Source organism: Blennius ocellaris (assembly GCF_963422515.1).
Source record: "Blennius ocellaris genome assembly, chromosome: 20".
Taxonomy (NCBI): Eukaryota; Metazoa; Chordata; class Actinopteri; order Blenniiformes; family Blenniidae; genus Blennius; species Blennius ocellaris.
In genome coordinates this window covers 20693059-20717944 of record NC_137669.1, presented here as the reverse complement: position 1 = coordinate 20717944, position 24886 = coordinate 20693059, and the positions used below count along the sequence as shown (strand labels likewise).

Genomic DNA, 24886 nt, shown 5'->3' with positions numbered 1-24886 from the left:
GGAGAGATTGAGTAGGAAGAAGAGAAGGATGGAGGGCAGCTGTGGTTGTGCGTGTGTGGGGGGGTGAAGAAGAACAAGTGATGGCACGAGAAGAAGAGGAGGAGGAGGAGGAGGAAGAGGAGAGGTGGTGATGAAGTTTTCTCAGTTGAGAGAGAAAGAGAGGGAGTGTTTTGCTGGCTGAGGTGGAGAAGAATGACAAGTATGTGGGACATTTTCCAGAACTCTGGTTTAGTGGATTTGGGGGGGGCGGGCGAAGGAGAGAGAGAGAGAGAGAGAGAGAGAGAGAGAGAGAGAGAGGAATGGGTGTACTTTCTCTGTTATTTTTCCTTTTTTCTCTCTGTCCCCCTCGATGCAGCACCACCGGGATAAGTAGGGTGGAGCAGCAGGTCATGGCTGCAGCCATTGTTGTTCTGGCCGACAGACTTCCTGCTCCGACGCCCATCAACACACACACACACACACACACACACACACACTGCTCATTCACATTTAACCACACAGATTTATACCTGCATTGTGTTCTTTACACATCATTAATCACATTAATTTGCAGTCCTGCACACTGAAAACACACACACACACACACACACACACACACACACACACACACACACACACACACACACACACACACACACACACACACACACACACACACACACACACACACACACACACACACACACACACGCGCGCAGTTTGATGTCGTATTTAAACCAGATGAGTCGAAACCAGTAAACGTCTTTGATGTTGCACCACTGCAAACGCTCACAAACACCCAACTGGACGACTCCCAGTGGACGTGAGAGGCGAGTCTGTAAACGTCCTGAAACACGTCGTAAATACGAATCCGAGGCTTTGAACCACGTTAAACATGAGCTCAACAGTAATACTGGGGAAACCTAGTTGCTTTCAGTCTTTGGCGTTTCACATCATCTTGTATAAAATAAGCATTTTGTTGACTAATTGGCAACAATTATTCTGAATTGGTTGATATATGAGAGGGAGTCTCACACCTTCACGCCTCTCGCCAGTAAAGTGTTAAAGGAAACAATCGACGGCGTTTTGGACGCTGAACTTTCTTACTTTGCAACGTCAGACAACAGATTTGGAGTCACAATTGTTAATTTTGTGTCATTTTGCGAGACATTGCTGAAAAATGAACATGAAGCCGATTGAGAGGTTTTGAGTTGATTTACTCCGAATGTGTTTATTTAACCATAAAACAAATCAAGCTTCTGTCGTAAAATAGTCTGCAGCAGCTCTCATTTTCTTAACTCCAGTTATATGTTGTCCTCCCAGAAGTTCTAACGTCTCCTGGAGTTCTCCTGAAAAGGAGGAAAACCTTTCCCACATCGTTTCTCTTGTATTGGATCCAGAGTTTTCATATCGGGGTTGGATGTCAGGAGGCTTTCTGCAGTTTGTTCTTGCCGGCTGTGGTGAAACCCAAACCTTCATTTTCACATTTTCCCTCTCACTCACGTTAAACCCCCCCACCCCCCCATTGTTGTCTCAGTTATTTACCCGCAGGCCTTGGATTTACCACAATCCGCCGTACGGGAGTCCTGGATGTGCACATGTGGTTGTTTGTCTCTCGTCTCTTTGTGTGGCCGGCAGAGGTTTGGCTGCTGCAGCGTCACAAACCACCAGCAGACCCCCCACTCACCCCCCACCTCCCACCGCTTTACTGCTACAAACCCCCTTGTACATTAGAGGTTTTCACCCTGAGACAGTTTGGAATATTTCCATGATGTTGCTTTGTTTGCTCCCTCCAGTCCTGCATTTGGTGGATCAGTGTAAAACTGAGGAGGAGTTGGATGTTACAGGAACGTATCGTTACATCACATTTATTCACAACGTTTTGTTCCCGCTGAAGTAAAAACTGGAAAGTCTGGTTCAGGAAGAACATGCAGTCCGTCAGGCACCGGGACTCTCGCTGGGAGATCACGGATGTAAACGCCTCGTGCAGAAAGCGGTAATTGCGGAGTCAGCAGAAATGCGTTAGCTTGTAGCTTCAGCCTGACCTGCAGAACGTGCTCATGGTGTCGCCTGCAGACAAACACCCTGAACGTGGTCCTTTGTTGTGGCGCCGATGAAGCTAACGTGGTTTAACCTTTGTATTGCAGGTAGGATTGTTTGGTTTGAGGGCGTGAAGAAGAAAACGTGCGGCAATTTCGGTTGTCAAGAAACACAAGTGAATGTAAATGAGGCGCACAGTAATCTGAGTACTTTAGCTTTGACTGTGGACTCGGCGGCACATGAGACCTTTTAATAACACCGAGTCAGTGTTGCTGAAGAGTCTTGGTCCAGTTGGAGTCGATCCAGAGACTCTGTGTGTGTGTGTGTGTGTGTGTGTGTGTGTGTGTGTGTGTGTGTGTGTGTGTGTGTGTGTGTGTGTGTGTGTGTGTGTGTGTGTGTGTGTGTGTGTGTGTGTGTGTGTGTGTGTGTGTGTGTGTGTGTGTGTGTGTGTGTGTGTGTGTGTGTGTGTGTGTGTGTTGTCGACTCAGCCTTTTCCAGACACCCCCGAACTCGTCTAATCCCCATAATCCCTTCCCCCCCCTTTTTTTCACTTCACTCCCTCCACCCTGGATTTTCCATCTCCCTTCCTGTCTCCCACTCCTCCTCCTCTCTCTCTCTCCTTCCCCTCCTCTCTCTCTCTCTCTCTTCTTCGCTTCCACTCACTGTTTGTTACAAGATGAAGATGAAGCCTTGTTGTCTTGAAGCTTCAATGTATTTTAATAAACAGTCTTTGGTCTGCCGCTCCTCCTCCTCCTCCTCCTCCTCCCAGTCGGTTAATCACTCCCTCCTCCTCCTGCAGGCCGTGGAGCGTCAGCAGGTGGACGTCATTCAGCCGAAGCTGCAGCACGTCAACGCCGTCGGTCAGGGTCTGATCCAGAGCGCCGCCAAGCACACCGACACGCAGGCGCTGGAGCACGACCTGGAGAGCAGCAACCTGCACTGGAACTCGCTCAACAAGAGGGTACGACGTCACACACACACACACACACACACACACACACACACCCTCTTCGTGTTTCTTGTTCTCTGAGACATTTCTGGTTTTCCCGTCCTGCTCTCACGCTTCCATCTTCCCTCCTCGTCCTCGTCCAGGTGGCGGAGAGGATCGCTCAGTTACAGGAGGCCCTGTTGCATTGTGGGAAGTTCCAGGATGCTCTGGAGCCTCTGCTCAGCTGGCTGAGCGACACGGAGGAGCTGGTGGCCAATCAGAAGCCTCCGTCGGCCGAGTACCGCGTGGTCAAGGCTCAGATCCAGGAGCAGAAGGTACGAGGAGAAAGATTTGTTTAAATCGGCGGCTCGTTCTGCTCACTGGGAACCGAACCGTCTCCTTCGGTTTCATTTTGAAGATTTAAATCAGTCTGAGCTTCTGCCTCCTACACACCATCTTCATCGCTTTGAAAATCTCCGGCCAGTTTTTCCTCTTCAAATTAAAAAAGGATTGAGTTTCCACTTTCTACAGGTTTTTTTTAATGGTAAATAACATTTATGTTATTTAATCTGCAGTGAATATTAAAGTTTGAAGTCGATACGAGACACAATATAGTTTCACCCTCGGCAGAGTGTGAACTGGATACACACTGCATTAAGTAAATAGAAGTGAAATGCAAATACAAATGTCCTGTTTCATTCAACCAGAAACAGGTATCACACACACACACACACACACACACACACACACACACACACACACACACACACCCAGCAGCCCCAGTTGACCATCTGTCAGTCAAACTGACATGAAAACACACACATACATGCATGGTAGATCACCATTGTTTTCACACACTCTCTCTCTCTCTCCCTCCTTCCCGTGTTTATCCGACACACACTTCCTGTGTTTGTGCACACGAGCGCTGCCGTCCGGGCCGGCGATCAATCACACATGTTTACATCCGTGACGGAAAGCTGCGTCACCGTCTGGCTCGGAAAGAAAGTGAACGGTGGAGAAAAGTTTTCTTCAGAACTTCAGTTCTAGTCTCGGGTGTGGATCCACTCCAGATGTTATCGTCCAATCTAACGGCGTCACATGTGTGAGAAGATTCCCCCGTTAAAATCACAGAGACATTGAAGTTATCTAAAAAAAAACCTTCTTTTGTCCCTCGAGTTGTTTTTCAGATTTTGATTTGATAAAGAACCAGAATTGATTTACTTGATTAGATGCATCCGGATAAACAGATTCAGTCTAAAAATAAGTGGAGGTCGTGCTCCACATCTGACCCGCAGGGTGTGAAGTTGTGTGTTTGTGTCGCCCAGCTGCTCCAGAGGTTGCTGGACGACCGCCGGCCGACGGTGGAGATGATCCGAGCCGAGGGCGAGAGGATCGCCGGCACCGCCGAGACGCAGGACCGAGAGAAGATCCAGACGCAGCTGCAGAGTTTAGCCGAGCGGTGGGGGGAGCTGCTGGGCAAAGCCACCGGCAGGTAAACACCCCCCCCCCCACACACACACACTCACAATCCAGCTGTGGAGTCACACAAACATCCAGTAGCTCTGAAACCTCTGACGTTGACCTCTGACCTTCTGTGAGGCATGAAACAGTAAAAAAAACACAAACGCAGAGACGAATAAAGACGATTAATAAGGAACATTTTAGTCACAAAGCAGAAAACAGTCAAACTGAATGTAATACAGATGTTGCTCATTTCACTACTAAACAAAACAGCAGCAAAGACAAAAGTATTGCACTTCTTTTATTTAATGATCTGGTGAAATCAACAGTATTTCCTCTCATTATCACTCTTTCATCTTTCATGGTTCTTTGTGTTTTAACTGGCCGTTGGACTTCATGCTGCTTACGACCGTGGATATTCTTCTTCAAGTGTTAATTTAAACTTCCTGCTCCAGTTTTCACAGTGATTTGATTGTGATTCTCTTAATGAGGCTCAGACTGAAATGACTCCTAATAGATCTAAGATGAGTGACTCTCCGGCTCCAGGATCTCCTCGCTGGTTCACCTCACTTCTCCTGGAGGAACTAACACTGATGCAACGTTTTCTCATGTTTTACATCTTCCGTCAATCGCAAACACTTTTTAGATACTTGTCAAAATACTGTGAAATCATTTTTGATTAAAAAAAAAAAAGAAGTTTTTAATATCATGAGTTCATGAGAAAGATGCCAGCTGTGTGACTAAACTAGATGAACATCTGGAACGGCACAAAGAAAGTCATAAGATTCATGTGAGCCTGTGAGGCTCATGTTGTCCTCCTCATGTCTCTGCTCCTCCTCATGTCTCTCTGCTCCTCCTCATGTCTCTACTCCTCCTCATGTCTCTGCTCCTCCTCATGTCTCTCTGCTCCTCCTCATGTCTCTGCTCCTCCTCATGTCTCTGCTCCTCCTCATGTCTCTCTGCTCCTCCTCGTGTCTCTCTACTCCTCCTCATGTCTCTGCTCCTCCTCATGTCTCTCTGCTCCTCCTCATGTCTCTCTACTCCTCCTCTGTTCCTTCTCATGTCACTCTGCTCCTCCTCATGTCTCGCTGCTCCTCCTCATGTCTCTCTACTCCTCCTCTGCTCCTTCTCATGTCTCTCTGCTCCTCCTCATGTCTCTCTACTCCTCCTCTGCTCCTTCTCATGTCTCTCTGCTCCTCCTCATGTCTCTCTACTCCTCCTCTGCTCCTCCTCATGTTTCTCTGCTCCTCCTCTGCTCCTCCTCATGTCTCTCTGCTCCTCCTCATGTCTCTGCTCCTCCTCATGTCTCTCTGCTCCTCCTCTGCTCCTCCTCATGTCTCTCTACTCCTCCTCTGTTCCTTCTCATGTCTCGCTGCTCCTCCTCATGTCTCTCTACTCCTCCTCTGCTCCTCCTCATGTCTCTCTACTCCTCCTCTGCTCCTTCTCATGTCTCTCTGCTCCTCCTCATGTCTCTCTACTCCTCCTCTGCTCCTCCTCATGTTTCTCTGCTCCTCCTCTGCTCCTCCTCATGTCTCTCTGCTCCTCCTCATGTCTCTCTGCTCCTCCTCATGTCTCTCTGCTCCTCCTCATGTCTCTACTCCTCCTCCCCTCCCCCAGACAGAGGAAGTTGGAGGAGCTGCAGGTCCTGGCTCTTCAGTTCCACGAGTCCCTGGAGCCTCTGGGCGACTGGCTGAGTTCCACTGAGCGCCGGCTGAGTTCAGCCGAGCCGATGGGAACGCAGACGGCCAAGATCTCTCAGCAGATCGTGAAGCACAAGGTGAGACGAGGGTGAAACGGAGTGACGGAACATCAGGGCGTCGGGGTGGACGAGTGGAAAGACACGACGAGGAACACGACACACAACAATTTCCCCTCTTTGGGTTCATTTTCTGTTTAATTTCAAGTTTTTATTCGTTTGAGTCTCTTTTTTTTAACTTTGGTTCTCAAGTCGCTCATTGATATGATTTGTTTTTTCATTCATGATTTGTCATCTGCATGCTCATGTTTTAAGTTTTCATCCATCTGTTGTTTTGCTGCTCTTTTCTCATTTCCCTTCATCTGCACATCAAACACACACACACACACACACACACACTTCCCAGGCGTTCCAAGAGGGCGTGTCCTCCCGGGAAGCCGAGGTCGACCACCTCGAGTCCCTCGGCCAATCGCTGAGCCCGCTCAGCTGCACGGCCGACCGCCAGTGGCTGAGCGAGCGCGTGGCGGCGGTGCGGTCGGGCCACTCGGAGCTGGCCGGCTGGTGCTCGCGGCGGGCCGGCCTGCTGGAGCAGGCGCTGGCCAACGCCCAGCTGTTCGGCGAGGACGAGGTGGAGGTGCTGAACTGGCTGGCCGAAGTGGCCCAGAGGCTGGCGCTGGTCTCCGTCCAGACCTACCGGCCGCACGGTCTGGCCGAGCAGCACCGACACGCTCTGGTACGGCGGCGCAGGCTTCACCACACACGTCCTGTCAGTAGATGTCGGGGGTCAAAAGACCAGGAAACCATTCGCCTGTCGCTGGAAATGGTTTTTACACGATTGGAGATCCCAGAACAAGGGTGTTTCCAGGAGCTCCTCATCATAGTTCATGTTTTGGGGTTTTTCTATATAACATTTATCTCCTTCATTGCAGAAGTTTTCTATTTGAAGCTGCTGTAAATTAAGGTGTTCATCAGATTACTCAACTTTTTAATATTTTTATCTGACAATAAACAATATGGCATTGTTGTTTTTCACCGTCACTAAAAGTAAAAAAAGTTCCTCCTTCACACACTTAAATACTTTGTTTTCTGCGATTGATGCTGAAAATCTGCAATAGTTTAGTTGATTGGCGTTTTTGCAGCACAAATACAATCTCTTAGTTTCGTCCATCCAGTCACACTTGTCTCCGTCCCTCCAGTCTCTGAATGAAGAGATCCTGAGCAGGAAGAAGACGGTGGACCAGGCCATCAAGAACGGACAGGCGCTGCTCAAACAGACCACCGGTGAGCTCAAGTTCAATCAAGCTTTTCAAAAGCGTCTGAGATTTCTTATCGGAATCTGCATCAGCGGAGCAGCTTATTTGTAATGACCTGAGAATAAACGAGTGTTTGTACTGAAACTGAAAAGGCGGCGAGCGACCAGACTGAACACGAGAGACACATTAAACAGATCAACTCTTGTTTTGGTTGCTGATTCGCTTCCAAACCACACTTTGAGTTCGGCAGCAAACTCTGAGCTCAACATCTGGTTTGTGTTTCCGTCGGCGTATCGCGATATTAAACACTCTGGCGGCGAGCGCCGTTAGTGAGGCGATTGTTGTTCAAATGGTGTTTGGAGAGTCAGACCTTCACGACCACGACCCTCCGTCGGCTCAGCAGCAACTCGGACGTTCAGGAAATTCAACCGTCAACCAGCAGTGGGAACTTTACGTTGTTACTTTACTTATTATGGATCAAAATGTCATTTTTGACTAATTTTCACTCAAAAGACAAGTATGTGAATTTGTGGAGACTTTTTTTTTTTAAAGAATAAATGAAGAAAATAGGTTTTTCTCGTTTCTTACTGACCTCTGACCTCCAGGCGAGGAGGTGCTCCTGATCCAGGAGAAGCTGGACGGCATCAAGTCTCGCTATGCGGAGATGACGGCCGGCAGCAGCAAGGCGCTGCGCACTCTGGAGCAGGCGCTGCAGCTCTCCACGCGCTTCGCCAGCGCCCACGACGACGTCAACCAGTGGCTGGACGGCGTGGAGGCGGAGCTTAACAACGTGGAGCCCGACGCCACGCCGGCATACCAGGAGAGGCAGAAGGTGGGAGGAGCTGCAGACGCGGTGCGGTGTGGGTGAGTTCAGTGGCGTTTTGCGCCGAAAGACTAAAGAATGTTTGTTTTTTTTTTCCCCCGTTTGCAGGAGCTGAAGAAAGTGTCGGCGGAGAAGCGGCTGGTCTTGGACACGGTGAACGAGGTGGGCAACGCCCTGCTGGATCTGGTCCCGTGGCGAGCGCGCGAGGGCCTGGACCGCCTCGTCGCCGACGCCAACCAGCGCTACCGCCAGGCCGACGAGACCATCACTCAGAGGGTGCAACTGGTGCAAGCTGCCATCCAGAGGTCGCAGCAGGTACTGCGGCTCGCCGCCTCCTCGTCTTTCCTTCCCGTTGTTTTGTGCTGCGATGTCAATGTTTCGTCTCCTCTCTCAGTACGAGGAGGCTGTGGACGCAGAGCTGGCCTGGGTCGGGGAGACGGAGCGCAAGCTGGCGTCCCTGGGGCCGCTCAGCCTGGAGCCGGACGTCACCGTGGCTCAGATGCAAGTGCAGAGAGCGTTTAACATCGACATCATCAGACACAAAGACACCGTGGATCAGCTGCTGGGCACCAGAGACGACATCCTGGAAACCTGCAGCGACGCTCAGAAGGACGCTCTGATGGTGACCGCCGTCTTTTTACACTGATTATTAAGCCTGATTGAAATACTTGGTAGAAGGTTTTCTTCAGAACTTTCTTCCTCAGAAACAAATTTATTACTCATAAAATCAAAATGACAATCTGAGACCAACATTTTCAGTTTATAAATCTAAAGTAATATGTCCAGATAAAATGGTATTTTGTGTTCAGGATGATTTTATTCAGCACAAATCATCAGTTATTTAATGACCTGTGTATTTTGTACCTTTCATGTATGAACCCGGAGTAGAACTGTAGAGTTCAGGTCACGTTCCCGATCAGAAGGTTTCCTGAGTTTTGGTCTCGATGTCTGACCGCCGCCGTCGTTTCTCCCCCTCAGGTGAAGACCGATTCTCTGAGTGCTCGCTATGAAGCGGTGAGTCAGAGCCACAGCGAGCGCTTCTCGGCTCTGGAGCAGGCTCAGGTCCTGGTGGCCCGGTTCTGGGAGACGTACGAGGAACTGGAGCCGTGGCTCGGCGAGACGGAAACCCTCATCACGCAGCTCCCGCCTCCGGCCATCGACACGGACGCCCTGCGGCTGCAGCAGGACCAGATGAGGGTAAATTGACGGTTATCGTCGCGTGGCGCTTCTACTTTTTTTTTCCCCCCCGTTTGCCTCGTTAACCTCGAGCGTCACGTCTCCTGCAGCTGCTCAGGGAGTCCATCGCAGAGCACAAGCCGCACATCGACAAGCTGCTGAAGATCGGGCCGCAGCTCGCCGAGCTCAGCCTGCAGGACGGACAGACTGTGACGCAGCGCTTCAACGACGCCGAGCGCCGCTACTTGGCCATCAAAGGGGAGGTCAAAGGTCGCGCCACAACTCTGGACGAGGCCGTTTCCCAGTCTGCACAGGTACAGCGGCGCTTTCGTAAAGCCTTTCACTCCTCGGTTGTTCTAACTGCATCAATGTGGATTTTGTTTATTAAACTGCATCAATGTGGATTTTGTTTATTAAACTGCATCAATGTGGATTTTGTTTATTAAACTGCATCAATGTGGCTTCAGACTGAGAGGCTCACGCCTGCTGACTTTACTTTATTATCTTAATTTTGGCTAAAGCCCCTTTTTCAAGGCTCATATTTAGAAAGTTGGTTTAAATTTAAAGAAACAAACTTGATGATTTCTTTCCATTTTAAAGTTAACGACATACAGCAGCTCAGTTATGTCCACAGATCTTATCCAGCTTTTTTTTTTTATTGTTATAGACAAGCTCTCTTTTTCCTGGAAGTCTTATACTCAAACTAATGCAGTTTTTTAATATTACTATTTGATTACTACGCAGCGTGAGGATTTTCTAAATGATGATAATGAGGGTATATTGAGCAGTGCTGCCGTGCTTCAACATGTATTTGACTGAATCTCATCATTGCTTCAACAAAACATACTTTAGAAACCTGGAACATCCACATCATGTCTTGCTCTGCTGCAGTTTGTCTTTGCTTTCATCTCATGAGACACTTTAGAGTCACTGCTGTGATTATTGCCTGAATGCATGACTGGTTTAACTCATTGTTGTTTCTCTATCCTCACCCCTCCTTCAAACCAATATCGCTCCTCCTCCATCCCCTCACCGCCCTCATCCCTCACCTCATCCTCATTGTCTCTCCCTCCTTCATCCCGTCTCCTAACCCGTCTCACCTTGTTTGCTGTGTGTGTTGCTCCCTCACCACCACCACCACCACCACCCTTTCCTCCACGGTCACTGCACCACCCAGCTGGTAGAGGTAAGACCCGCCTGGCTTCGGACCACGTCACCTCACACACACTGACTCAGTGTGGAACTCTCATCCTGCACCATGAATCTCATCAGATCTCATCATCTAGTTCATTTACACAAAGTTGTATCGTAACGACTCTTTGTTCAGTTTGATGGAGACACATTGAAAACATGCAGCTCTGCGGGCGATTTACTTTAATCAACATCCAGATTGAACTTGATTTAGAACCAAATCTCAGCAGCTGTTTTTCATCACAACGGCCTTCTTCCTGCAGTAAATGTGTTTTTGAGAGTCCTGGGAAGTTGATGGTCTAAATGTGTGAATCCTGCCTGAAAGGCCCAATAATGAAAATATCACTGCTTCTTAGTTCATGAATCTATTTAAATCAATCAATTCAGTGAATAGTGTGAAATCTCTCCTGGGATGTTTAAAGTGAGCGTTTTCGTAGTTTCTGTCGTTGCTCAAAGTAAAATATTAAGATGGATGATGATTTGAAGTGGCAGCAGTCTGCATCAGATCTCACTATTTTCCTACTTTCAAAATGTCGCCCAGCAAACCTCAGCACCTCCCTCCACCTCCACCTCCTCTAACGCTCTCCTCTGCTCCTCAGTTCCACGACAAGATGGACCCCCTGCTGGAGACCCTGGAGGGGGCGGTGCAGCGGCTGCGACAGCCTCCGCCGGTGGCGGCAGAGGTGGAGAAGATCAGGGAGCAGCTGGCGGAGCACCGAGCCCAGGGCCTGGAGCTGGACAAGCTGCTGCCCAGCTTCTCCGCCCTCTGCGCCCGCGGGGAGGAGCTGATCGGCAGGGCGGCGCACGACGATCCCGCCGCTCAGGGTGAGTCGCCGCGACGAGATTCATCACATGAAGTCATCGTGACGGGCCGCAGATCAAACATAAAGTTAAACGTGAATCCAGAATGTTGCTTTCAGTTAAAGAGGCGTTCGTTTCCACTGAGGCTAAAAACTCTTCAAACCCAGAAAACAATTTCCTGCCAACAATGTAATTCAAGCTTAAATATCCAGGATGACCTCCAGTAAAGAAATAGTTCATCAGTTCAGTTACATTGATCTTACTGAAGCTAAACACAGTGAAGTACTAGTTTTAAAGCTTGTAAATACAAATATTCAAGACACATTTCTATTTGTTCTAGCGAGAACACAAAATAAGAATATAAAAAAGGACATTTTTTATAACATTTTTAAGAATCAAAAGTTCTACATTTATTCAACCTCGTCTATTTTTAACAAATAAGACCAATGGTTTTTTATTGTTGTTTTTTATCAGTAAAAGGTTGTCGGTAGTTGGACTGGGTCAGAACTGAGAGGAAACATAACAAACTTCTGTAATCTGAGTGAAAACGAGTAAAATCTTATTTCAGGCTCTGAGCCAAGCAGCTAAACAAAGTGTGTCCCCGGGGAGAGAAACCCTGACAGATCCTGAAAAAGAACAGAATCAGTAGTGAAATTCTGCAGATTTGCACTCGTGCCAACACAAAACACACACACACACACACACACACACACACACACACACACACACACACACACGTGCCTTTGTGAGGCGGCCCTGAAAGGCTCCACTGTGCTCTGGCGGTGGGAGTTGAACTCCTGAGCTGCACATACCAGCTCTGTACGCGTGACCATTACAATCAAATAAAAACAAAACCATCTTTCACTTCAAGCCATCTGAAAGTGGGACTGTTTCCCAGCACCCCCCCCTCCTCCCCCCCTACCTGTCCTCAGCAGGCTCTCTAACTCTCCTCCCTCCACAGCGGTTCGTTCTCGCCTCCTGCGTCTTCGCTCTCTGTGGGATGAGATCCGGCAGCGAGCCGAGGAGAGGGAGGGGAAGCTCAACGACGTCTTGGACCTGGCGGGGAAGTTCTGGGCCGACGTGGCGGCGCTGCTGAGCACGCTCCGGGACTCCCAAGACATCGTGAGGGAGCTGGAGGACCCCGGCGTGGATCCTTCGCTCATCAAGCAGCAGATCGAGGCTGCCGAGGTGTGAAGGAGTTGGAGGAACGCCCTCGTGACGTCTTCTGTGGTTTGAATCGGCTGAATAATTCCGATCTTTGTTCACAAGGCCATCAAGGCCGAGACCGACGGCCTGCGGGAGGAGCTGGAGTTTGTCAGGACCCTTGGGGCCGACCTCATCTTTGCCTGTGGAGAAACGGAAAAACCTGAAGTGAAGAAAACCATCGATGAGGTAAGAAATCCACGAAAACCACGAGACTGTTCATCAGAGACACGGAATCTGTTCTGACAGGGTTTCCTTCCTGTGCTCCTCTCAGATGAACGCCGCCTGGGAGGGGCTGAACCGAACATGGAGGGAGAGGATGGAGCGGCTGGAGGAGGCCATGACGGCCTCCGTCCAGTACCAGGACGCACTGCAGGTTCCTGCAGCAGTTTCTCCTTTAACGCCCGGCTCTTTTTTATAAATCACGCTCAATTAACCAGAGTTCATGTCTATCCAGAGAGTTTGTCTCCTAATTCCTCCCTCTTGAATGTACTTTTGTTATTGGTGCTTTACTTCTGCTTCATTAAGTCTTCAGAGAGATCGATATTGACGTTACAGCTGAATCTTAATAAATGCCGATGATGCTCCTTTCCTTCAACCTAAATATCATAACTGTGATCAAATGTCATTTTCAGTCGATGTTTGACTACCTGGACAACGCCGTGATCAAACTGTGCGACATGTCGACTGTGGGAACAGATCTGGGAACAGTGAAACAGCAGATCGAAGAGCTCAAGGTTGGACAATAGAAGCTGTGACACACTCACTTCTGCACTCTCCACTTGTGATCTGAGCGAGAACTAACCGGAGACCAATCCTCTCCTCGCCCCGAGCAGCAGTACAAGGTGGAGGTTTACCAGCAGCAGATCGACATGGAGAAGCTCTGCCACCAGGGGGAGCTGCTGCTGAAGAAGGTCTCGGACCAGACGGACCGGGACATGATCCAGGAGCCGCTGACCGAACTCCGACACCTGTGGGACAACCTGGGGGATAAAATCACTCAGCGACAGGTAGAGAAACCACACGCTAGGAAACCGTTTCCCGTCTCTCCTGTTTACCCTGGAAAACTGGAAGAAACCTGCTTCCCTGTAGCGCCACGTGAATCTGACGGCTGCGTTTCATCACAGCCCAAAAGTATTTGATTGCTCATTTGAAGCCGGGACCTGTGTCTTCCTTCCACCGCAGCACAAGCTGGAGGCGGCGCTGCTGGCCCTGGGTCAGTTCCAACACGCCCTGTCCGAGCTGCAGGCCTGGCTGAGCCACACACACACCACCCTGGACACACAGCGTCCAGTCAGCTCCGACCCCAAGGCCATCGAGATCGAGCTGGCCAAACACCACGTACGTTGATGTGACAAACTGAAGAAAAAGTACTAGCTGGTCCTCAGTCTGGTTAAACTGTACATCAAAGATGTAGTTTCCAAACGTTTTACCATATTTTCCCTTCTTGCCTGAGGTCTTCCATGGAATCACTTCCAATTCTGTTTAATTCAACTCTTCTTTTTTTTTTCCTTCTGGCTGTCGCAGGTTTTGCGTAACGATGTGCTGTCGCATCACGCCACGGTGGAGAATGTGGCGGGCGCCGGCTCGGAGCTGCTGGAGTCGTCTCCCGGAGACGAAGCCAGTCACCTGAGGGACCAGCTGGATCAACTCAACCAGAGCTGGGAGAGTCTGCTGCTGAAGACCCAGGAGAGGCAGAAGCTGCTGGAGGCGGCGCTGCAGCAGGTACACAACCAAACACACGCCTCGTGCTGGAGTAGAGGAGGGACACGGTGTCGATTCTGGTCGCGTCTTCAACATTTTAATCACCAACTGGTTTGTCTGCAGGCTGAAGGTTTCCACGGGGAGCTGGAGGAGTTCCTCCAGTGGCTGAGGAGGACGGAGAGTCAACTGTCTGCTGCCAAACCAACAGGCGGTTTGCCTGAAACGGCCAGAGAGCAGCTGCAGCAGCACACGGTAACACGGTCACACTGCAGACACTCCAACTGGCTCGATTAAAACCTCATCAGATGAGTTGCTCAAACTTGAATAAATATATAAATTCATGTGTTTTTGGGAAGAAGGATCAAGCTGCTTATTAATGTCGTTCTAAATTAGCTTCGTCTGCACACACACACACACAGAACTGACTAACCCTCAATTATTTTACTTTTCCTGCCGTCAAGAAGCCTGAAAATCAATTAAAATGCACCGTGAATCTTACTGGCTAAAAGGCCTTTTTAGTTTAAACTCTGCTTCTATTTGCCTTCACGGTATAAATCCACATATCAAAGTGTGACATTCAAAGGTGTGGCACTTGTTCCCACAACACACGTCGTGCAGGTGCAGAGAGTTTTAGCTTACAAGCGCTCATCCATTTACACGCGGGGACATTTGGCAGATGGCGACTATAAAACTTTGATGCCCTCCATTGTCGTGAAGCAGATCATCTTCATGCTTTGTGTCTCTCCTGGGTGTGCAGGAGCTCCAGACGCAGTTGGCGCAGAGAGGGGATCAGTACCATCGCCTGCTGGACCAGGGAGAGTCCATGCTGCTGGCCCGCGGGGGGGAGGACGCCGGCCCCGGCACCACGCAGACCCAGCAGAACCTGGCCATGCTGCAGAACAAGTGGGCCAGCCTCAACGGCAAGATGGACGACCGCAGGGTACGACTGAGTGGCAGGACTCCTCTTCTCGTCCCGGTTTTTATGCTACGAGTCTGTTGGTGATTTTGACTCTTCGAACCTTCCAGGGGAAGCTGGAGGAGGCCGTTTCCCTGGCGACCGGGTTCCAGACGTCTCTGCAGGACACCATCAACTGGCTGACTCAGGCTGAGCAGACGCTCAACATGGCCCAGCCCCCGAGCCTCATACTGGACACCGTCCTCTTCCAGATCGACGAGCACAAGGTCCATCTCTCACTGGACTCCAAGCCTCACCGTGTGTTTTGCTCGCTGGCGTCCGGGCTTCCCAACACGTCTGTGTCTGTGCTCCGTGTCCCTTCCAGGTGTTTGTGAACGAGGTGAACACCCACAGAGAGCAGGTCCTGGCCCTGGAGAAGGCCGGCTCCCAGCTCCGCTTCGCCAGCCTGAAGCAGGACGTGGTTCTCATCAAGAACCTGCTGCTGAGCGTCCAGGCGCGCTGGGACAAGCTGGTCCAGAGGTCCCTGGACCGCGGGCGACACCTGGATGAGGCCCGCAAACGAGCCAAGCAGGTAAATCGTGGACGCTTTGATCATGATGAGGCCGTGAAGATGATGTCCAAGTAGAATTTGATTTTCAGATATTTAGAAACACTTCCAAGTGGAGGGTGGGTTCCAGGTTTCACGATATACAAAGTGGACCTTGAAATGAAATGTGTGATTTGAACCGTCTTCTTCAGTTCCATGAGGCCTGGAGGAAGCTGACGGACTGGCTGGAAGAAGCTGAGAAGAGGCTGGACTCGGAGCTGGAGATCTCCAACGAGCCGGATAAGATCAAAGTGCAACTGGCCAAACACAAGGTAACGTCTGAGCGGTGGCGCAGAGCAGGAAGACGCACCATTGAGCTGGAGGACGACAGGTCTCATCGCCACTCCGTCGGTGATCTGTGCAGGAGTTCCAGAAGGCGTTGGGCTCCAAGCAGCCGGTCTACGACACCACGGTGAGGTCTGGGAAGGCCATGAGGGACAAAGCTCAGCTGCCTGCCGACACACAGAAACTGGATCACCTGGTGGGAGAAGTCCGGGACAAGTGGGACACCGTCTGCGGCAAGAGTGTGGAGAGGTGAAGAGACGAGCGACTGATTGCTCCTCCTCCGTACGTCACAGTTGAATCATGCTGACGATGTCTTTCCTGCTCCATCCAGACAACACAAGCTGGAGGAGGCTCTGCTGTTCTCAGGTCAGTTTGCTGAGGCTCTGCAGGCGTTGGTGGACTGGCTGTACCGAGTGGAGCCCCAGCTGGCTGAAGACCAGCCGGTCCATGGAGACCTGGACCTGGTGTCCAACCTCATGGACTCGCATAAGGTGTGTGTGTGTGTGTTGACTTTAAAAGTCACAACAGGAATGAACTCTTGGAATCTTCAATACCATCCTGGGAAGTTCTCCAGTGAAGCTTCACGGCTGCTTGTGTTTGAACCTCCAGACCTTCCAGAAGGAGCTGGGGAAGAGAACCAGCAGCGTTCAGGCACTGAAGCGTTCGGCTCGCGAGCTGATGGAAACCGGCCGGGACGACACGGCGTGGGTCAAAGTGCAGGTCCAGGAACTGAGCAACCGCTGGGACACGGTGTGCGCCCTGTCCGTCACCAAGCAGACGCGCCTCCAGCAGGCGCTCAAACAGGTCAGAGCAGAACCGGCAGCGTGGTTAGCATCCGCCTCGCCTCGCCGCCCCGCTCAGCCTCTGACCCTCCTCTCACTACGCAGGCGGAGGAGTTTCGCACGGCGGTGCAGGTGCTCCTGGAGTGGCTGTCGGAGGCGGAGCAGACGCTGCGCTTCCGCGGCGTCCTGCCCGAAGAGGCGGAGACCCTGCAGGCGCTGCTGCACACGCATCGAGACTTCATGGGCACCGTGGAGGAGAAGAGGGCCGACGTGAACAAAGCCGCTGGGATGGGAGAAGGAATCCTGACCCTGTGTCACCCGGACTCCATCACCACCATCAAACACTGGATCACCATCATCAGGGCGCGCTTCGAAGAGGTCAGGGGGGGGTCACGCCTTGATGATCCTGCTTCTTCTGAAGCCTTGCTGGAGTTCACTAATCTACTTGTATTAGGAAACGTCAAACTAGTGGTTTTAGCCAGAAGTGCTAAAGGGATGAAAGGAGGTTGATACAGACTGGAAATATAACAATTCTCCATTTTGTCCCACTTTTTTCTTTGATTAATGAAGTTTACATCCTGGTTATGTCTAAAGATCATCCATCAGACCTAAATATTATAAACAGTTATTACTGGTATTGATGAACCCCCCCCCGGGTCTGCAGGTGCTGACGTGGGCCAAGCAGCACGAGCAGCGGTTGGAGACGGCCCTGACCGAAGTGCTCAACAATGCCAACCTGCTGGAGGAGCTGTTGTCATGGTTACAGTTTGCAGAGACAACGCTGGTCCAGAGAGACACGGATCCACTTCCCCAGGACATCCCGCAGCTGAAAACACTCATCACCGAGCACCAGGTGTGTTTCCCCTCGGCTCTTTGTGTTTCTCTGAACTCGGAGTTGAGAGTTAACGAGTCAGTCTGAGGAGTTACTCAGTGCTGCGCTCTGTCGTCGTCAGACGTTTATGGAGGAGATGACGAGGAAGCAGCCGGACGTGGACAAAGTGACAAAGACGTACAAAAGGAAGCCAGCGGAGCCTCCCAGCCTGGCCGAGAGGAGAGGAGCTCGTATGTCGCCTGTTTAACTTCACGCTACCGAATCCAGCGGCCCGTACGTCAGCCGTCGCTCACTCTGCTCCATTTTATGTCTCTGGGCGTTCGACAGGCAAACACCATCATCAGCAGCAGCAGCAGCATCAGGCGGCCATGCAGCTCTCTGGAGGAAACCCGCGACTGAACCAGCTTTGTGCACGGTGGCAGCAGGTGTGGCTCCTCGCTCTGGACCGCCAGCGGAAACTCAACGACGCCCTGGACCGGCTGGAGGAGGTTCGGCTCCTCGCCACAGCTCATTATAGAAAGATTCGTCAGACTGGTCTGAGCGGAAGACGGAGTTTGACGTAACCTGTGACCTGCTTCATCCATTTCCAGCTCAAGGAGTTTGCCAACTTTGACTTTGACGTGTGGAGGAAGAAGTACATGCGCTGGATGAACCATAAGAAGTCCCGCGTCATGGATTTCTTCAGACGCATCGACAAGGACCAGGACGGGAAGATCACCCGGCAGGAGTTCATCGACGGCATCTTGGCTTCCAGTACGACGTTTCTGAGTGTCTGCGATGAAGAGCGGGAGGCTTTTCTTTAATATTTTCCACCTTCATTGATCACTCTTGTTTTCCTTCTGTCCTCTGCAGAGTTTCCAACCAGCAGACTGGAGATGACGGCGGTGGCCGACATCTTCGACAGAGACGGAGACGGTTACATCGACTACTATGAGTTCGTCGCCGCTCTGCATCCCAACAAGGACGCCTACAGACCGACGACTGACGCCGACAAGATCGAGGACGAGGTGAGTAGAAGACCTGGGGAACGTCGGCGGGTACGGAAACGGCCACGAGTCGTCCAATGACGTCGGTTGTTATCTTTGCGCTGTGCAGGTGACTCGACAGGTGGCGCAGTGCAAATGTGCCAAGAGGTTCCAGGTGGAGCAGATCGGAGAGAACAAGTACCGGGTACGTTCAGCTCAGTCACATCATGGACACAATCTTGGTCTTTGTCAACATCTACAAGTAGTTGTAAAGAGTTTTATTTGCTTTAATTGAGACGTGTACAAATTAAATGTGACTTTTCCTGATGTAAGAGCTCAGGGTTTTAAGTTCCAACTCAAATGTGATTAATTAACTTGAACTCCTACATGGAGGAATGGTGAGCTGCCAAACCATCACTTGCTAATCCAGTTCTCATCAATAGAAAATGTCTCATTCCTAACGAGCTGAATTCACATCAATTAACTCCTCAGAGTAACTTCACAACGTTTTTTCATATATGTGTGTGTGTGTGTTCATCTCACATCATGGCAACATGGTGTATTGATGCGTGTCGCCATAATATTGACATTAATGCATTAACACGTTTGTAACTTCTCACAGCTCTGCAGGACTTTCTTCACAACAATAATACGTGAACACGTCGGCACAGATACACACTGGAGTTCTGGGAGTTTACATGTCTTTTTTTTTGTTTTTTTAAACTCTTCAGAAGAGATTCTCTGAAACACACAGCTGAAGGATATTCTGAGACAACTCTGTCTGAATAAACATTATTGATCACAAAAAGTCCCTCAGGCTCACTTTAGAGCTGAAATGAACAGAATCACTTCCCAGCAGCCTGTGTGTGTCTGTGCAGCGTTTTAAAGCACCACATAAACTTAGTTTGTCAGTTTTCAGCAGAATTTCCAGGATCGGCCGTCACTACCACTGCTGCAGTTTGTATGTCCACACAATCATCATCCACCGGGTGATGAGATCCAGTGTCAGGCTGCAGGACACTGGAGGGAACTAATGACTCTGTGTGCGTGTGTGTGTGTGTGTGTGTGTGTGTGTGTGTATATATATATGTGTGTGTGTATATATACAGTATGTGTGTCTGCCTGCATCTTTTTTCTTTTCTGTTCTCGTCTTTACCCGTGTTGCCAGGTCTGAAAGACAACCAGGACTTTCCATCTGAAATAACATAATCAGTGCCAGTTTATTCTAAATCGTTCCTTCGCCTCTAAAAATGTCTTCAAGCATCTTTTTACTAAACTGACGTATTTCTCAACATTTAATGTGAACGGCTTATGAATGTTCCGGACCCCTGGTACTCTACGGCTCTGTCTCACGCCACGTGAACTAATTTCCACCAGCTTATCCATCGTTCACTGAAGGTGTGTTTCAGGATAGTGCAGTAGAAAGATAAAAGAAATAAACAGACCTGGCAACCCTGTTTCTCACCACCTTCTTCTTCACCACCACGTTTACAAAACTACTGCCGTCGCCTTCCTGCCGTCACTAACAGAAGATGAGAAGCAGCTCCACCTTGTTCAGATAAAGCAGTTTTGTGTTCGTGTTGTTTCATTCTTGCTCTTTTTCTTTCTCCTTGTGTTCCTCTGCTCCGTGTCTCCGGGATTTATTGTAGTTCTTCCTCGGAAATCAGGTAAAGTAACGCGAGTCGTCTGCTGTGAATGAAAGCGTGAAATCTGCTCGCCGCTTCTGAAGAAACAAAGAAGTGCAGATCCAGAGACTCTCTCTCTCTCTCTCAGGCCTTAGTGGGGTTTTGTTTTGGTGTTTGTTCACTCTGATCATCTTAAAAAGCAGCATCTCTGACAGAAGAAGCACTTCCTTGTTGTCTCCGGGGCGAGTTGAGCAGGTTTCTCGCCCGCGGGTCTTCCTGCTGTGAATTGTTGGGTGTTGAAAGGGACAAATTGCACAATGCGAGGCGGGTGACGTGACGGTGACATGGCTGGAGTGGTAGTTAGTGGTTGGGCGATGTATGGAACGCTTTGGTGTGAAGCTGCTGGGAGGGGAGAGACCCGGGAATGGCTTTGGAGAGCTGCTTTGCTGCCGGCGGTTCAGGAACCAAAGTCCTGATTTGAAGCCGTTACGTGATCGTCTGTAGATTTAGGAGCTGCTGGTGAACCGGGCTGAAAATCAACACCTCAAGTTTTGCATGATTCTTTTTTTTTTGGTTTTTTCTGTTGATGCATGAAGTAGAATCGATCGTTTGGGATTCTTGAATAATCAGCAGTGATAAATCAGCTCTCTACTGATGCCGTTACTCACTGGTTCTCTGGTTCTCCACCTCTTCTGCGGACTCCCTCAGTTCGGAGACTCTCAGCAGCTGCGTCTGGTGAGGATCCTGCGCAGCACGGTGATGGTGAGAGTCGGAGGAGGCTGGATGGCGCTGGACGAGTTTCTGGTGAAGAACGACCCGTGTCGAGGTGAGAGGCGTTTCCAGACCAACACACTTCTCACACTCTGTCACACACACACACAGAAGAGTCCCACTGATACAGAGACATCAGATAATATTCATTACATCTACTAAATAATTGTATATTTGACCTTCATCAATATCTCAAACTTGCACTTTGCTGCTGTTCCAGGTTAAAGAAAAAAGAAGTTGTAACCGTTATTTCAATCTTAAGGGTTCTTTCCTTCACACACCACTAGAGGGCGGTCAGGTGCTGCTGCTGGTGTTTGTACCACAGTTTGAGAATCATTGCAGGGTTCATGTCCTTAAGTTATTCTAAAACACACACACACACACACACACACACACACTGAGGGAAGTCTCAGCGTCTCTAAAACCTTTGTCACGTTGTGTCAGCAGGTGAAGCAGCCGCTCACGTTTCTCTCCTCTGGCGTCGTCGTATCTGTCGGTCTCCTCGGGAGTCGTGATTCTCTCTCCATGTTTCTCTCTCTCTCTCTCTCCGTCTGAAGTATCTGTCCATCTCTACTGTCCCCTCGGTGTCTCTATCCACTCTTCATGCTGTCGGATATTAAACTGTAGTACTGCATGGTGCATGGTCCTCAGTTCTCTCCTCTTCCTCCCCCTTTCTCTTCCTCCCTCCCTCCCTCCCTCTCCCCCCCTTTCTCTTTCCTCAGTGCAACATCCAGGACTTAAGATCCTCCGCTCCGATTCCAGTAGCTCCATCTCATCTCGTATAGGTTGGACTTCTCTCTCTCTCTGTCTCTCTCTCTCTCTCTCTCATGCTTTTTCCTAACTGCCCGTCTTTCCTCCATCCGGTTTGTTTTGCGTGGTTTCCTCCGCCAGGTTTCTTGTCCTCTTCCATCATCGTTCCTCTCCTCCTTCAGTTTGTTGGTTTGGCCTTGTCGCTGTGCCTTGCTGACTGTGATCACCTGACTAACGTTGTGTCTCCCTCCTCACTCTCCTGACCTCCTCGTGCCTGTCGCAGCTCGCGCAACCCCACAAATCCTCCCGACTGAAACGCGTTACAGGACAGTTGCTGGTTTTGTGTGTGTGTGTGTGTGTGTGTGTGTGTGGGGGGGGGGGGAGTTAGTGGTATCAGTGTGTGTTTCTTCATTCCCCCACTACAGCATGCCGATATTTCACACTGTCTCTTGTGTCTCTCAGTGACAGTCACTCCTGGCTATTTCTGCTGCCGAGGTATCTACTCTTCCTCTCGGTCTCTCACTCCATCTCTTCTCACTCCTCATCAGTCTGTCAGCCTCCATCGTTAACATGCAGCTGTCCTCTCTGTCTGTCCACATATCTGTGTTTTAAACCTGGTCAGGTTTGTGTGTCGGCCTCGTCTGTGTGCCACACGTTTGCATCTCGCTTGTCTTCACTCACCATAAGAAGCACGACTTGGTCAAGCCCTGGTCTTTTTAAAGAACTTCTTTCTATTGTGAGCTAAACCTTAAAGTAAACGACTGTTCCATTGCCACGGTGGACTTTGCTAGTTCGCATTTGTGTGTCTGAAGAGAGTAAAAAGTGCCTCACGGCCTCCGGAGAGGCGGCGTGCAGACCTGGGCGTGGCCAGCCTGGGTTTTCTAATAACGCTGCTCCTTTAACTGCGATGGCTGGTTGGTGGGAGACACAATTACAGGGTGCACCTTGGTGGCTGGCTCTGAGGGGGAGCGTAATTGCAGGGTGCACCCGTTCCGTTGAATGGCCTTGCTGTCGGGTTGCTGCGAGGCCTGAAGCTGCACTGCTGCTACAGCGATCTGCAGCCCTCGACATCCCCCCCCCTCCTCCTCCTCCTCTCTCATTCACACTCTAAATTCTTCATCCTTTCTCTGTTATTTGAGTCTCTTCCCCCCGAACCATTCACTCTCCTCACTCTCTCCCCTGGCTGGCTTCTCCAGGCTTGTTGTTGTCTGCTGAGGCTGCTGCACTAATTTCTGTACAAGAATGCTGATGAGTGTCTTTCTGAAGAAGAGAGAACCCCCCCCCCTCAAGTCTCTCCAGGCATGACCCCCCCCCCCCCCCCCCCCCCCCCCCACCCACCATGTATAGACGCAGCAGAGCTCAGTTGCTCCTTTGCAGTAGAGGTCGACTGACAATTGACGAGCTTGTTGGAGGAATAAAAGGAGGAGAGCTCTGCCCTCAGGGCTCTCGGGTGGAAAATACGCAATGAAAGTGTCACACAGTGTTTTTTTAAAACTATTGACGTCCCTCAAAAACAAGAAGTGATGTGTCTCCAAACCCTGAACACACAAGCTGCTGACTTTCGTTGCGTATGAGATTAAAGCCCTCTTCCCCTTGCACTCACACACACACACACACCCTCACACACCCCTTCTAAAGACAACCCCCCCCCCTCCCCCCAAACATCTGCTCACATGCACTCTCAAACCAAACACACACCAACTCTGAAGGCTGCAGCCAAGGAAGCACCGACTCTTCCCCTCACTGCTCGCTGCCTCTGCTGCCCCCTGCTGGAGGAAACGTTGAGCCTGCGCTGGTCAGTTCAGCTAACTTTTGTCTCGGTTGTCCCCTCCGTCCCCTCCGTCCGTCCCTCCACAGCTCGGGGTCGCACCAACCTGGAGCTGAGGGAGAAGTTCATCCTTCCTGAAGTAACGTCCCAGGGTCTGGCCGCCTTCCGCTCCCGAGGCCGGCGCTCCAAGCCGGGCTCTCGCAACGCCTCGCCCACCCGCTCCTCCTCCTCGGCCTCGCACAGCGGCGCCTCGCTCCCCTCGGCCCCCTCGGCGCCGGCCACGCCCACCGCCTCGGCCTCGTCCAGGGTAAGAGCAGCCACGTTACCGCCGTTTCAGACCCGGAGGCGCCGGGTGTCCTCGTCTCCGTCGCTCAGGAAGCTACAACATAAAACAAATTGGTTTCAGGCTCGTCTTGAATTCCAGACGATCGGAAAGACTAAAAGTTTCCAGCAGAGAAAGTTTAGTTGACGATAGAGTCTGGTGAAACGTTGCTGTGACGGAGGAACGAGAAGTAGGATTGGTCTCCAACTCATTTCTGCTGAGCTTCACTGGAACTGCAGATTGTTGGTTCATGTAAACATTCTTTAGTAAACAAGACGAAACCTGATCTGTCAAAAGTGACGCACATTTCTGAAGGTCAACAGACGCGTCGTGTCACTGAGTGGAATTGTTGCTTGAACACGTCGATCGTCTGTTCCTTGTTGTTGTTCATGTCAGTGTTTGTCACGTTCTCACTGTTAAAGAGCTTCTGTCAGTCGGTCCCACATTGTTTCTATTTCTGAGGATTTTTGTTCCACATTGTTCATCTGTTGTCATCCTGTTGTCAGAAATCACTGCATCCTTAACCGTGAATTTTTTTTTTTTGTTCTTTGTTTTTTTTTTTTTTTTTCTTCATCTTTGTACCTTTTTCCCCTCGTTCCTTTCATCCTGCTGACCTGGATTCAAAATGTCCCTCCTGCACTGCTGCTTTCAACAACAACAACAACAACAAAATCATCTGCTACACAAAAAAACCCAACATTTTGCTGCACTCCCTCACATCCAATCACTCCTCCCCCTCCCTCCATATTTCACTCCCCCCCCGCCTTCATTTGCACTCCCCCCTTCGCTGCTTTGCTTCCTTCCTTCCCTCCTTCCTCCTTCCTTCCTTCCCTTCCTCCCTCCAGTCCTCCCATACTCACTCTCGTGACTATGCCAAGCCCTGGCTGGCACACAGTAAAACTCCAACGCCCACCAAATGCCACTGCTGCCCAGATCTCGGTCACAACCACAGCACTCCTGGGCACGAGGTAACACACTCACCCCCCCCTCCCCCCACCTCCCACCTCCCACCTCCACCTCCACCCACCC

At 50.4% G+C, this 24886-nt stretch overlaps 1 protein-coding gene across 12 annotated transcripts in view; it reads left to right on the top strand.

Annotated features, from left to right (window-relative positions):
- The window catches only part of macf1a (microtubule actin crosslinking factor 1a), a 188620-nt gene that overhangs the window by 161468 nt on the left and 2266 nt on the right, over positions 1-24886 (top strand). For 6 of the 12 annotated variants that reach the window (XM_080515949.1, XM_080515944.1, XM_080515942.1 and 3 more), the window contains 40 exons: positions 2819-2980; positions 3112-3282; positions 4273-4439; positions 6026-6185; positions 6511-6837; positions 7301-7385; positions 7963-8189; positions 8289-8495; positions 8575-8802; positions 9159-9377; positions 9467-9670; positions 11147-11372; positions 12310-12536; positions 12618-12740; positions 12826-12927; positions 13187-13288; positions 13388-13561; positions 13737-13892; positions 14079-14276; positions 14379-14507; positions 15013-15195; positions 15282-15437; positions 15536-15742; positions 15910-16029; positions 16122-16291; positions 16374-16533; positions 16652-16846; positions 16930-17202; positions 17489-17677; positions 17778-17886; positions 17984-18144; positions 18247-18409; positions 18509-18663; positions 18752-18826; positions 20271-20288; positions 20955-21072; positions 21740-21802; positions 22230-22262; positions 23625-23842; positions 24703-24825. In XM_080515949.1, the coding sequence (XP_080372075.1) occupies positions 2819-2980; positions 3112-3282; positions 4273-4439; positions 6026-6185; positions 6511-6837; positions 7301-7385; positions 7963-8189; positions 8289-8495; positions 8575-8802; positions 9159-9377; positions 9467-9670; positions 11147-11372; positions 12310-12536; positions 12618-12740; positions 12826-12927; positions 13187-13288; positions 13388-13561; positions 13737-13892; positions 14079-14276; positions 14379-14507; positions 15013-15195; positions 15282-15437; positions 15536-15742; positions 15910-16029; positions 16122-16291; positions 16374-16533; positions 16652-16846; positions 16930-17202; positions 17489-17677; positions 17778-17886; positions 17984-18144; positions 18247-18409; positions 18509-18663; positions 18752-18826; positions 20271-20288; positions 20955-21072; positions 21740-21802; positions 22230-22262; positions 23625-23842; positions 24703-24825 (6483 nt within the window). The remainder of the gene's footprint in view (positions 1-2818; positions 2981-3111; positions 3283-4272; positions 4440-6025; positions 6186-6510; positions 6838-7300; positions 7386-7962; positions 8190-8288; positions 8496-8574; positions 8803-9158; positions 9378-9466; positions 9671-11146; positions 11373-12309; positions 12537-12617; positions 12741-12825; positions 12928-13186; positions 13289-13387; positions 13562-13736; positions 13893-14078; positions 14277-14378; positions 14508-15012; positions 15196-15281; positions 15438-15535; positions 15743-15909; positions 16030-16121; positions 16292-16373; positions 16534-16651; positions 16847-16929; positions 17203-17488; positions 17678-17777; positions 17887-17983; positions 18145-18246; positions 18410-18508; positions 18664-18751; positions 18827-20270; positions 20289-20954; positions 21073-21739; positions 21803-22229; positions 22263-23624; positions 23843-24702; positions 24826-24886) is intronic. The other 6 variants (XM_080515943.1, XM_080515946.1, XM_080515945.1 and 3 more) reach the window with 5 other exon arrangements.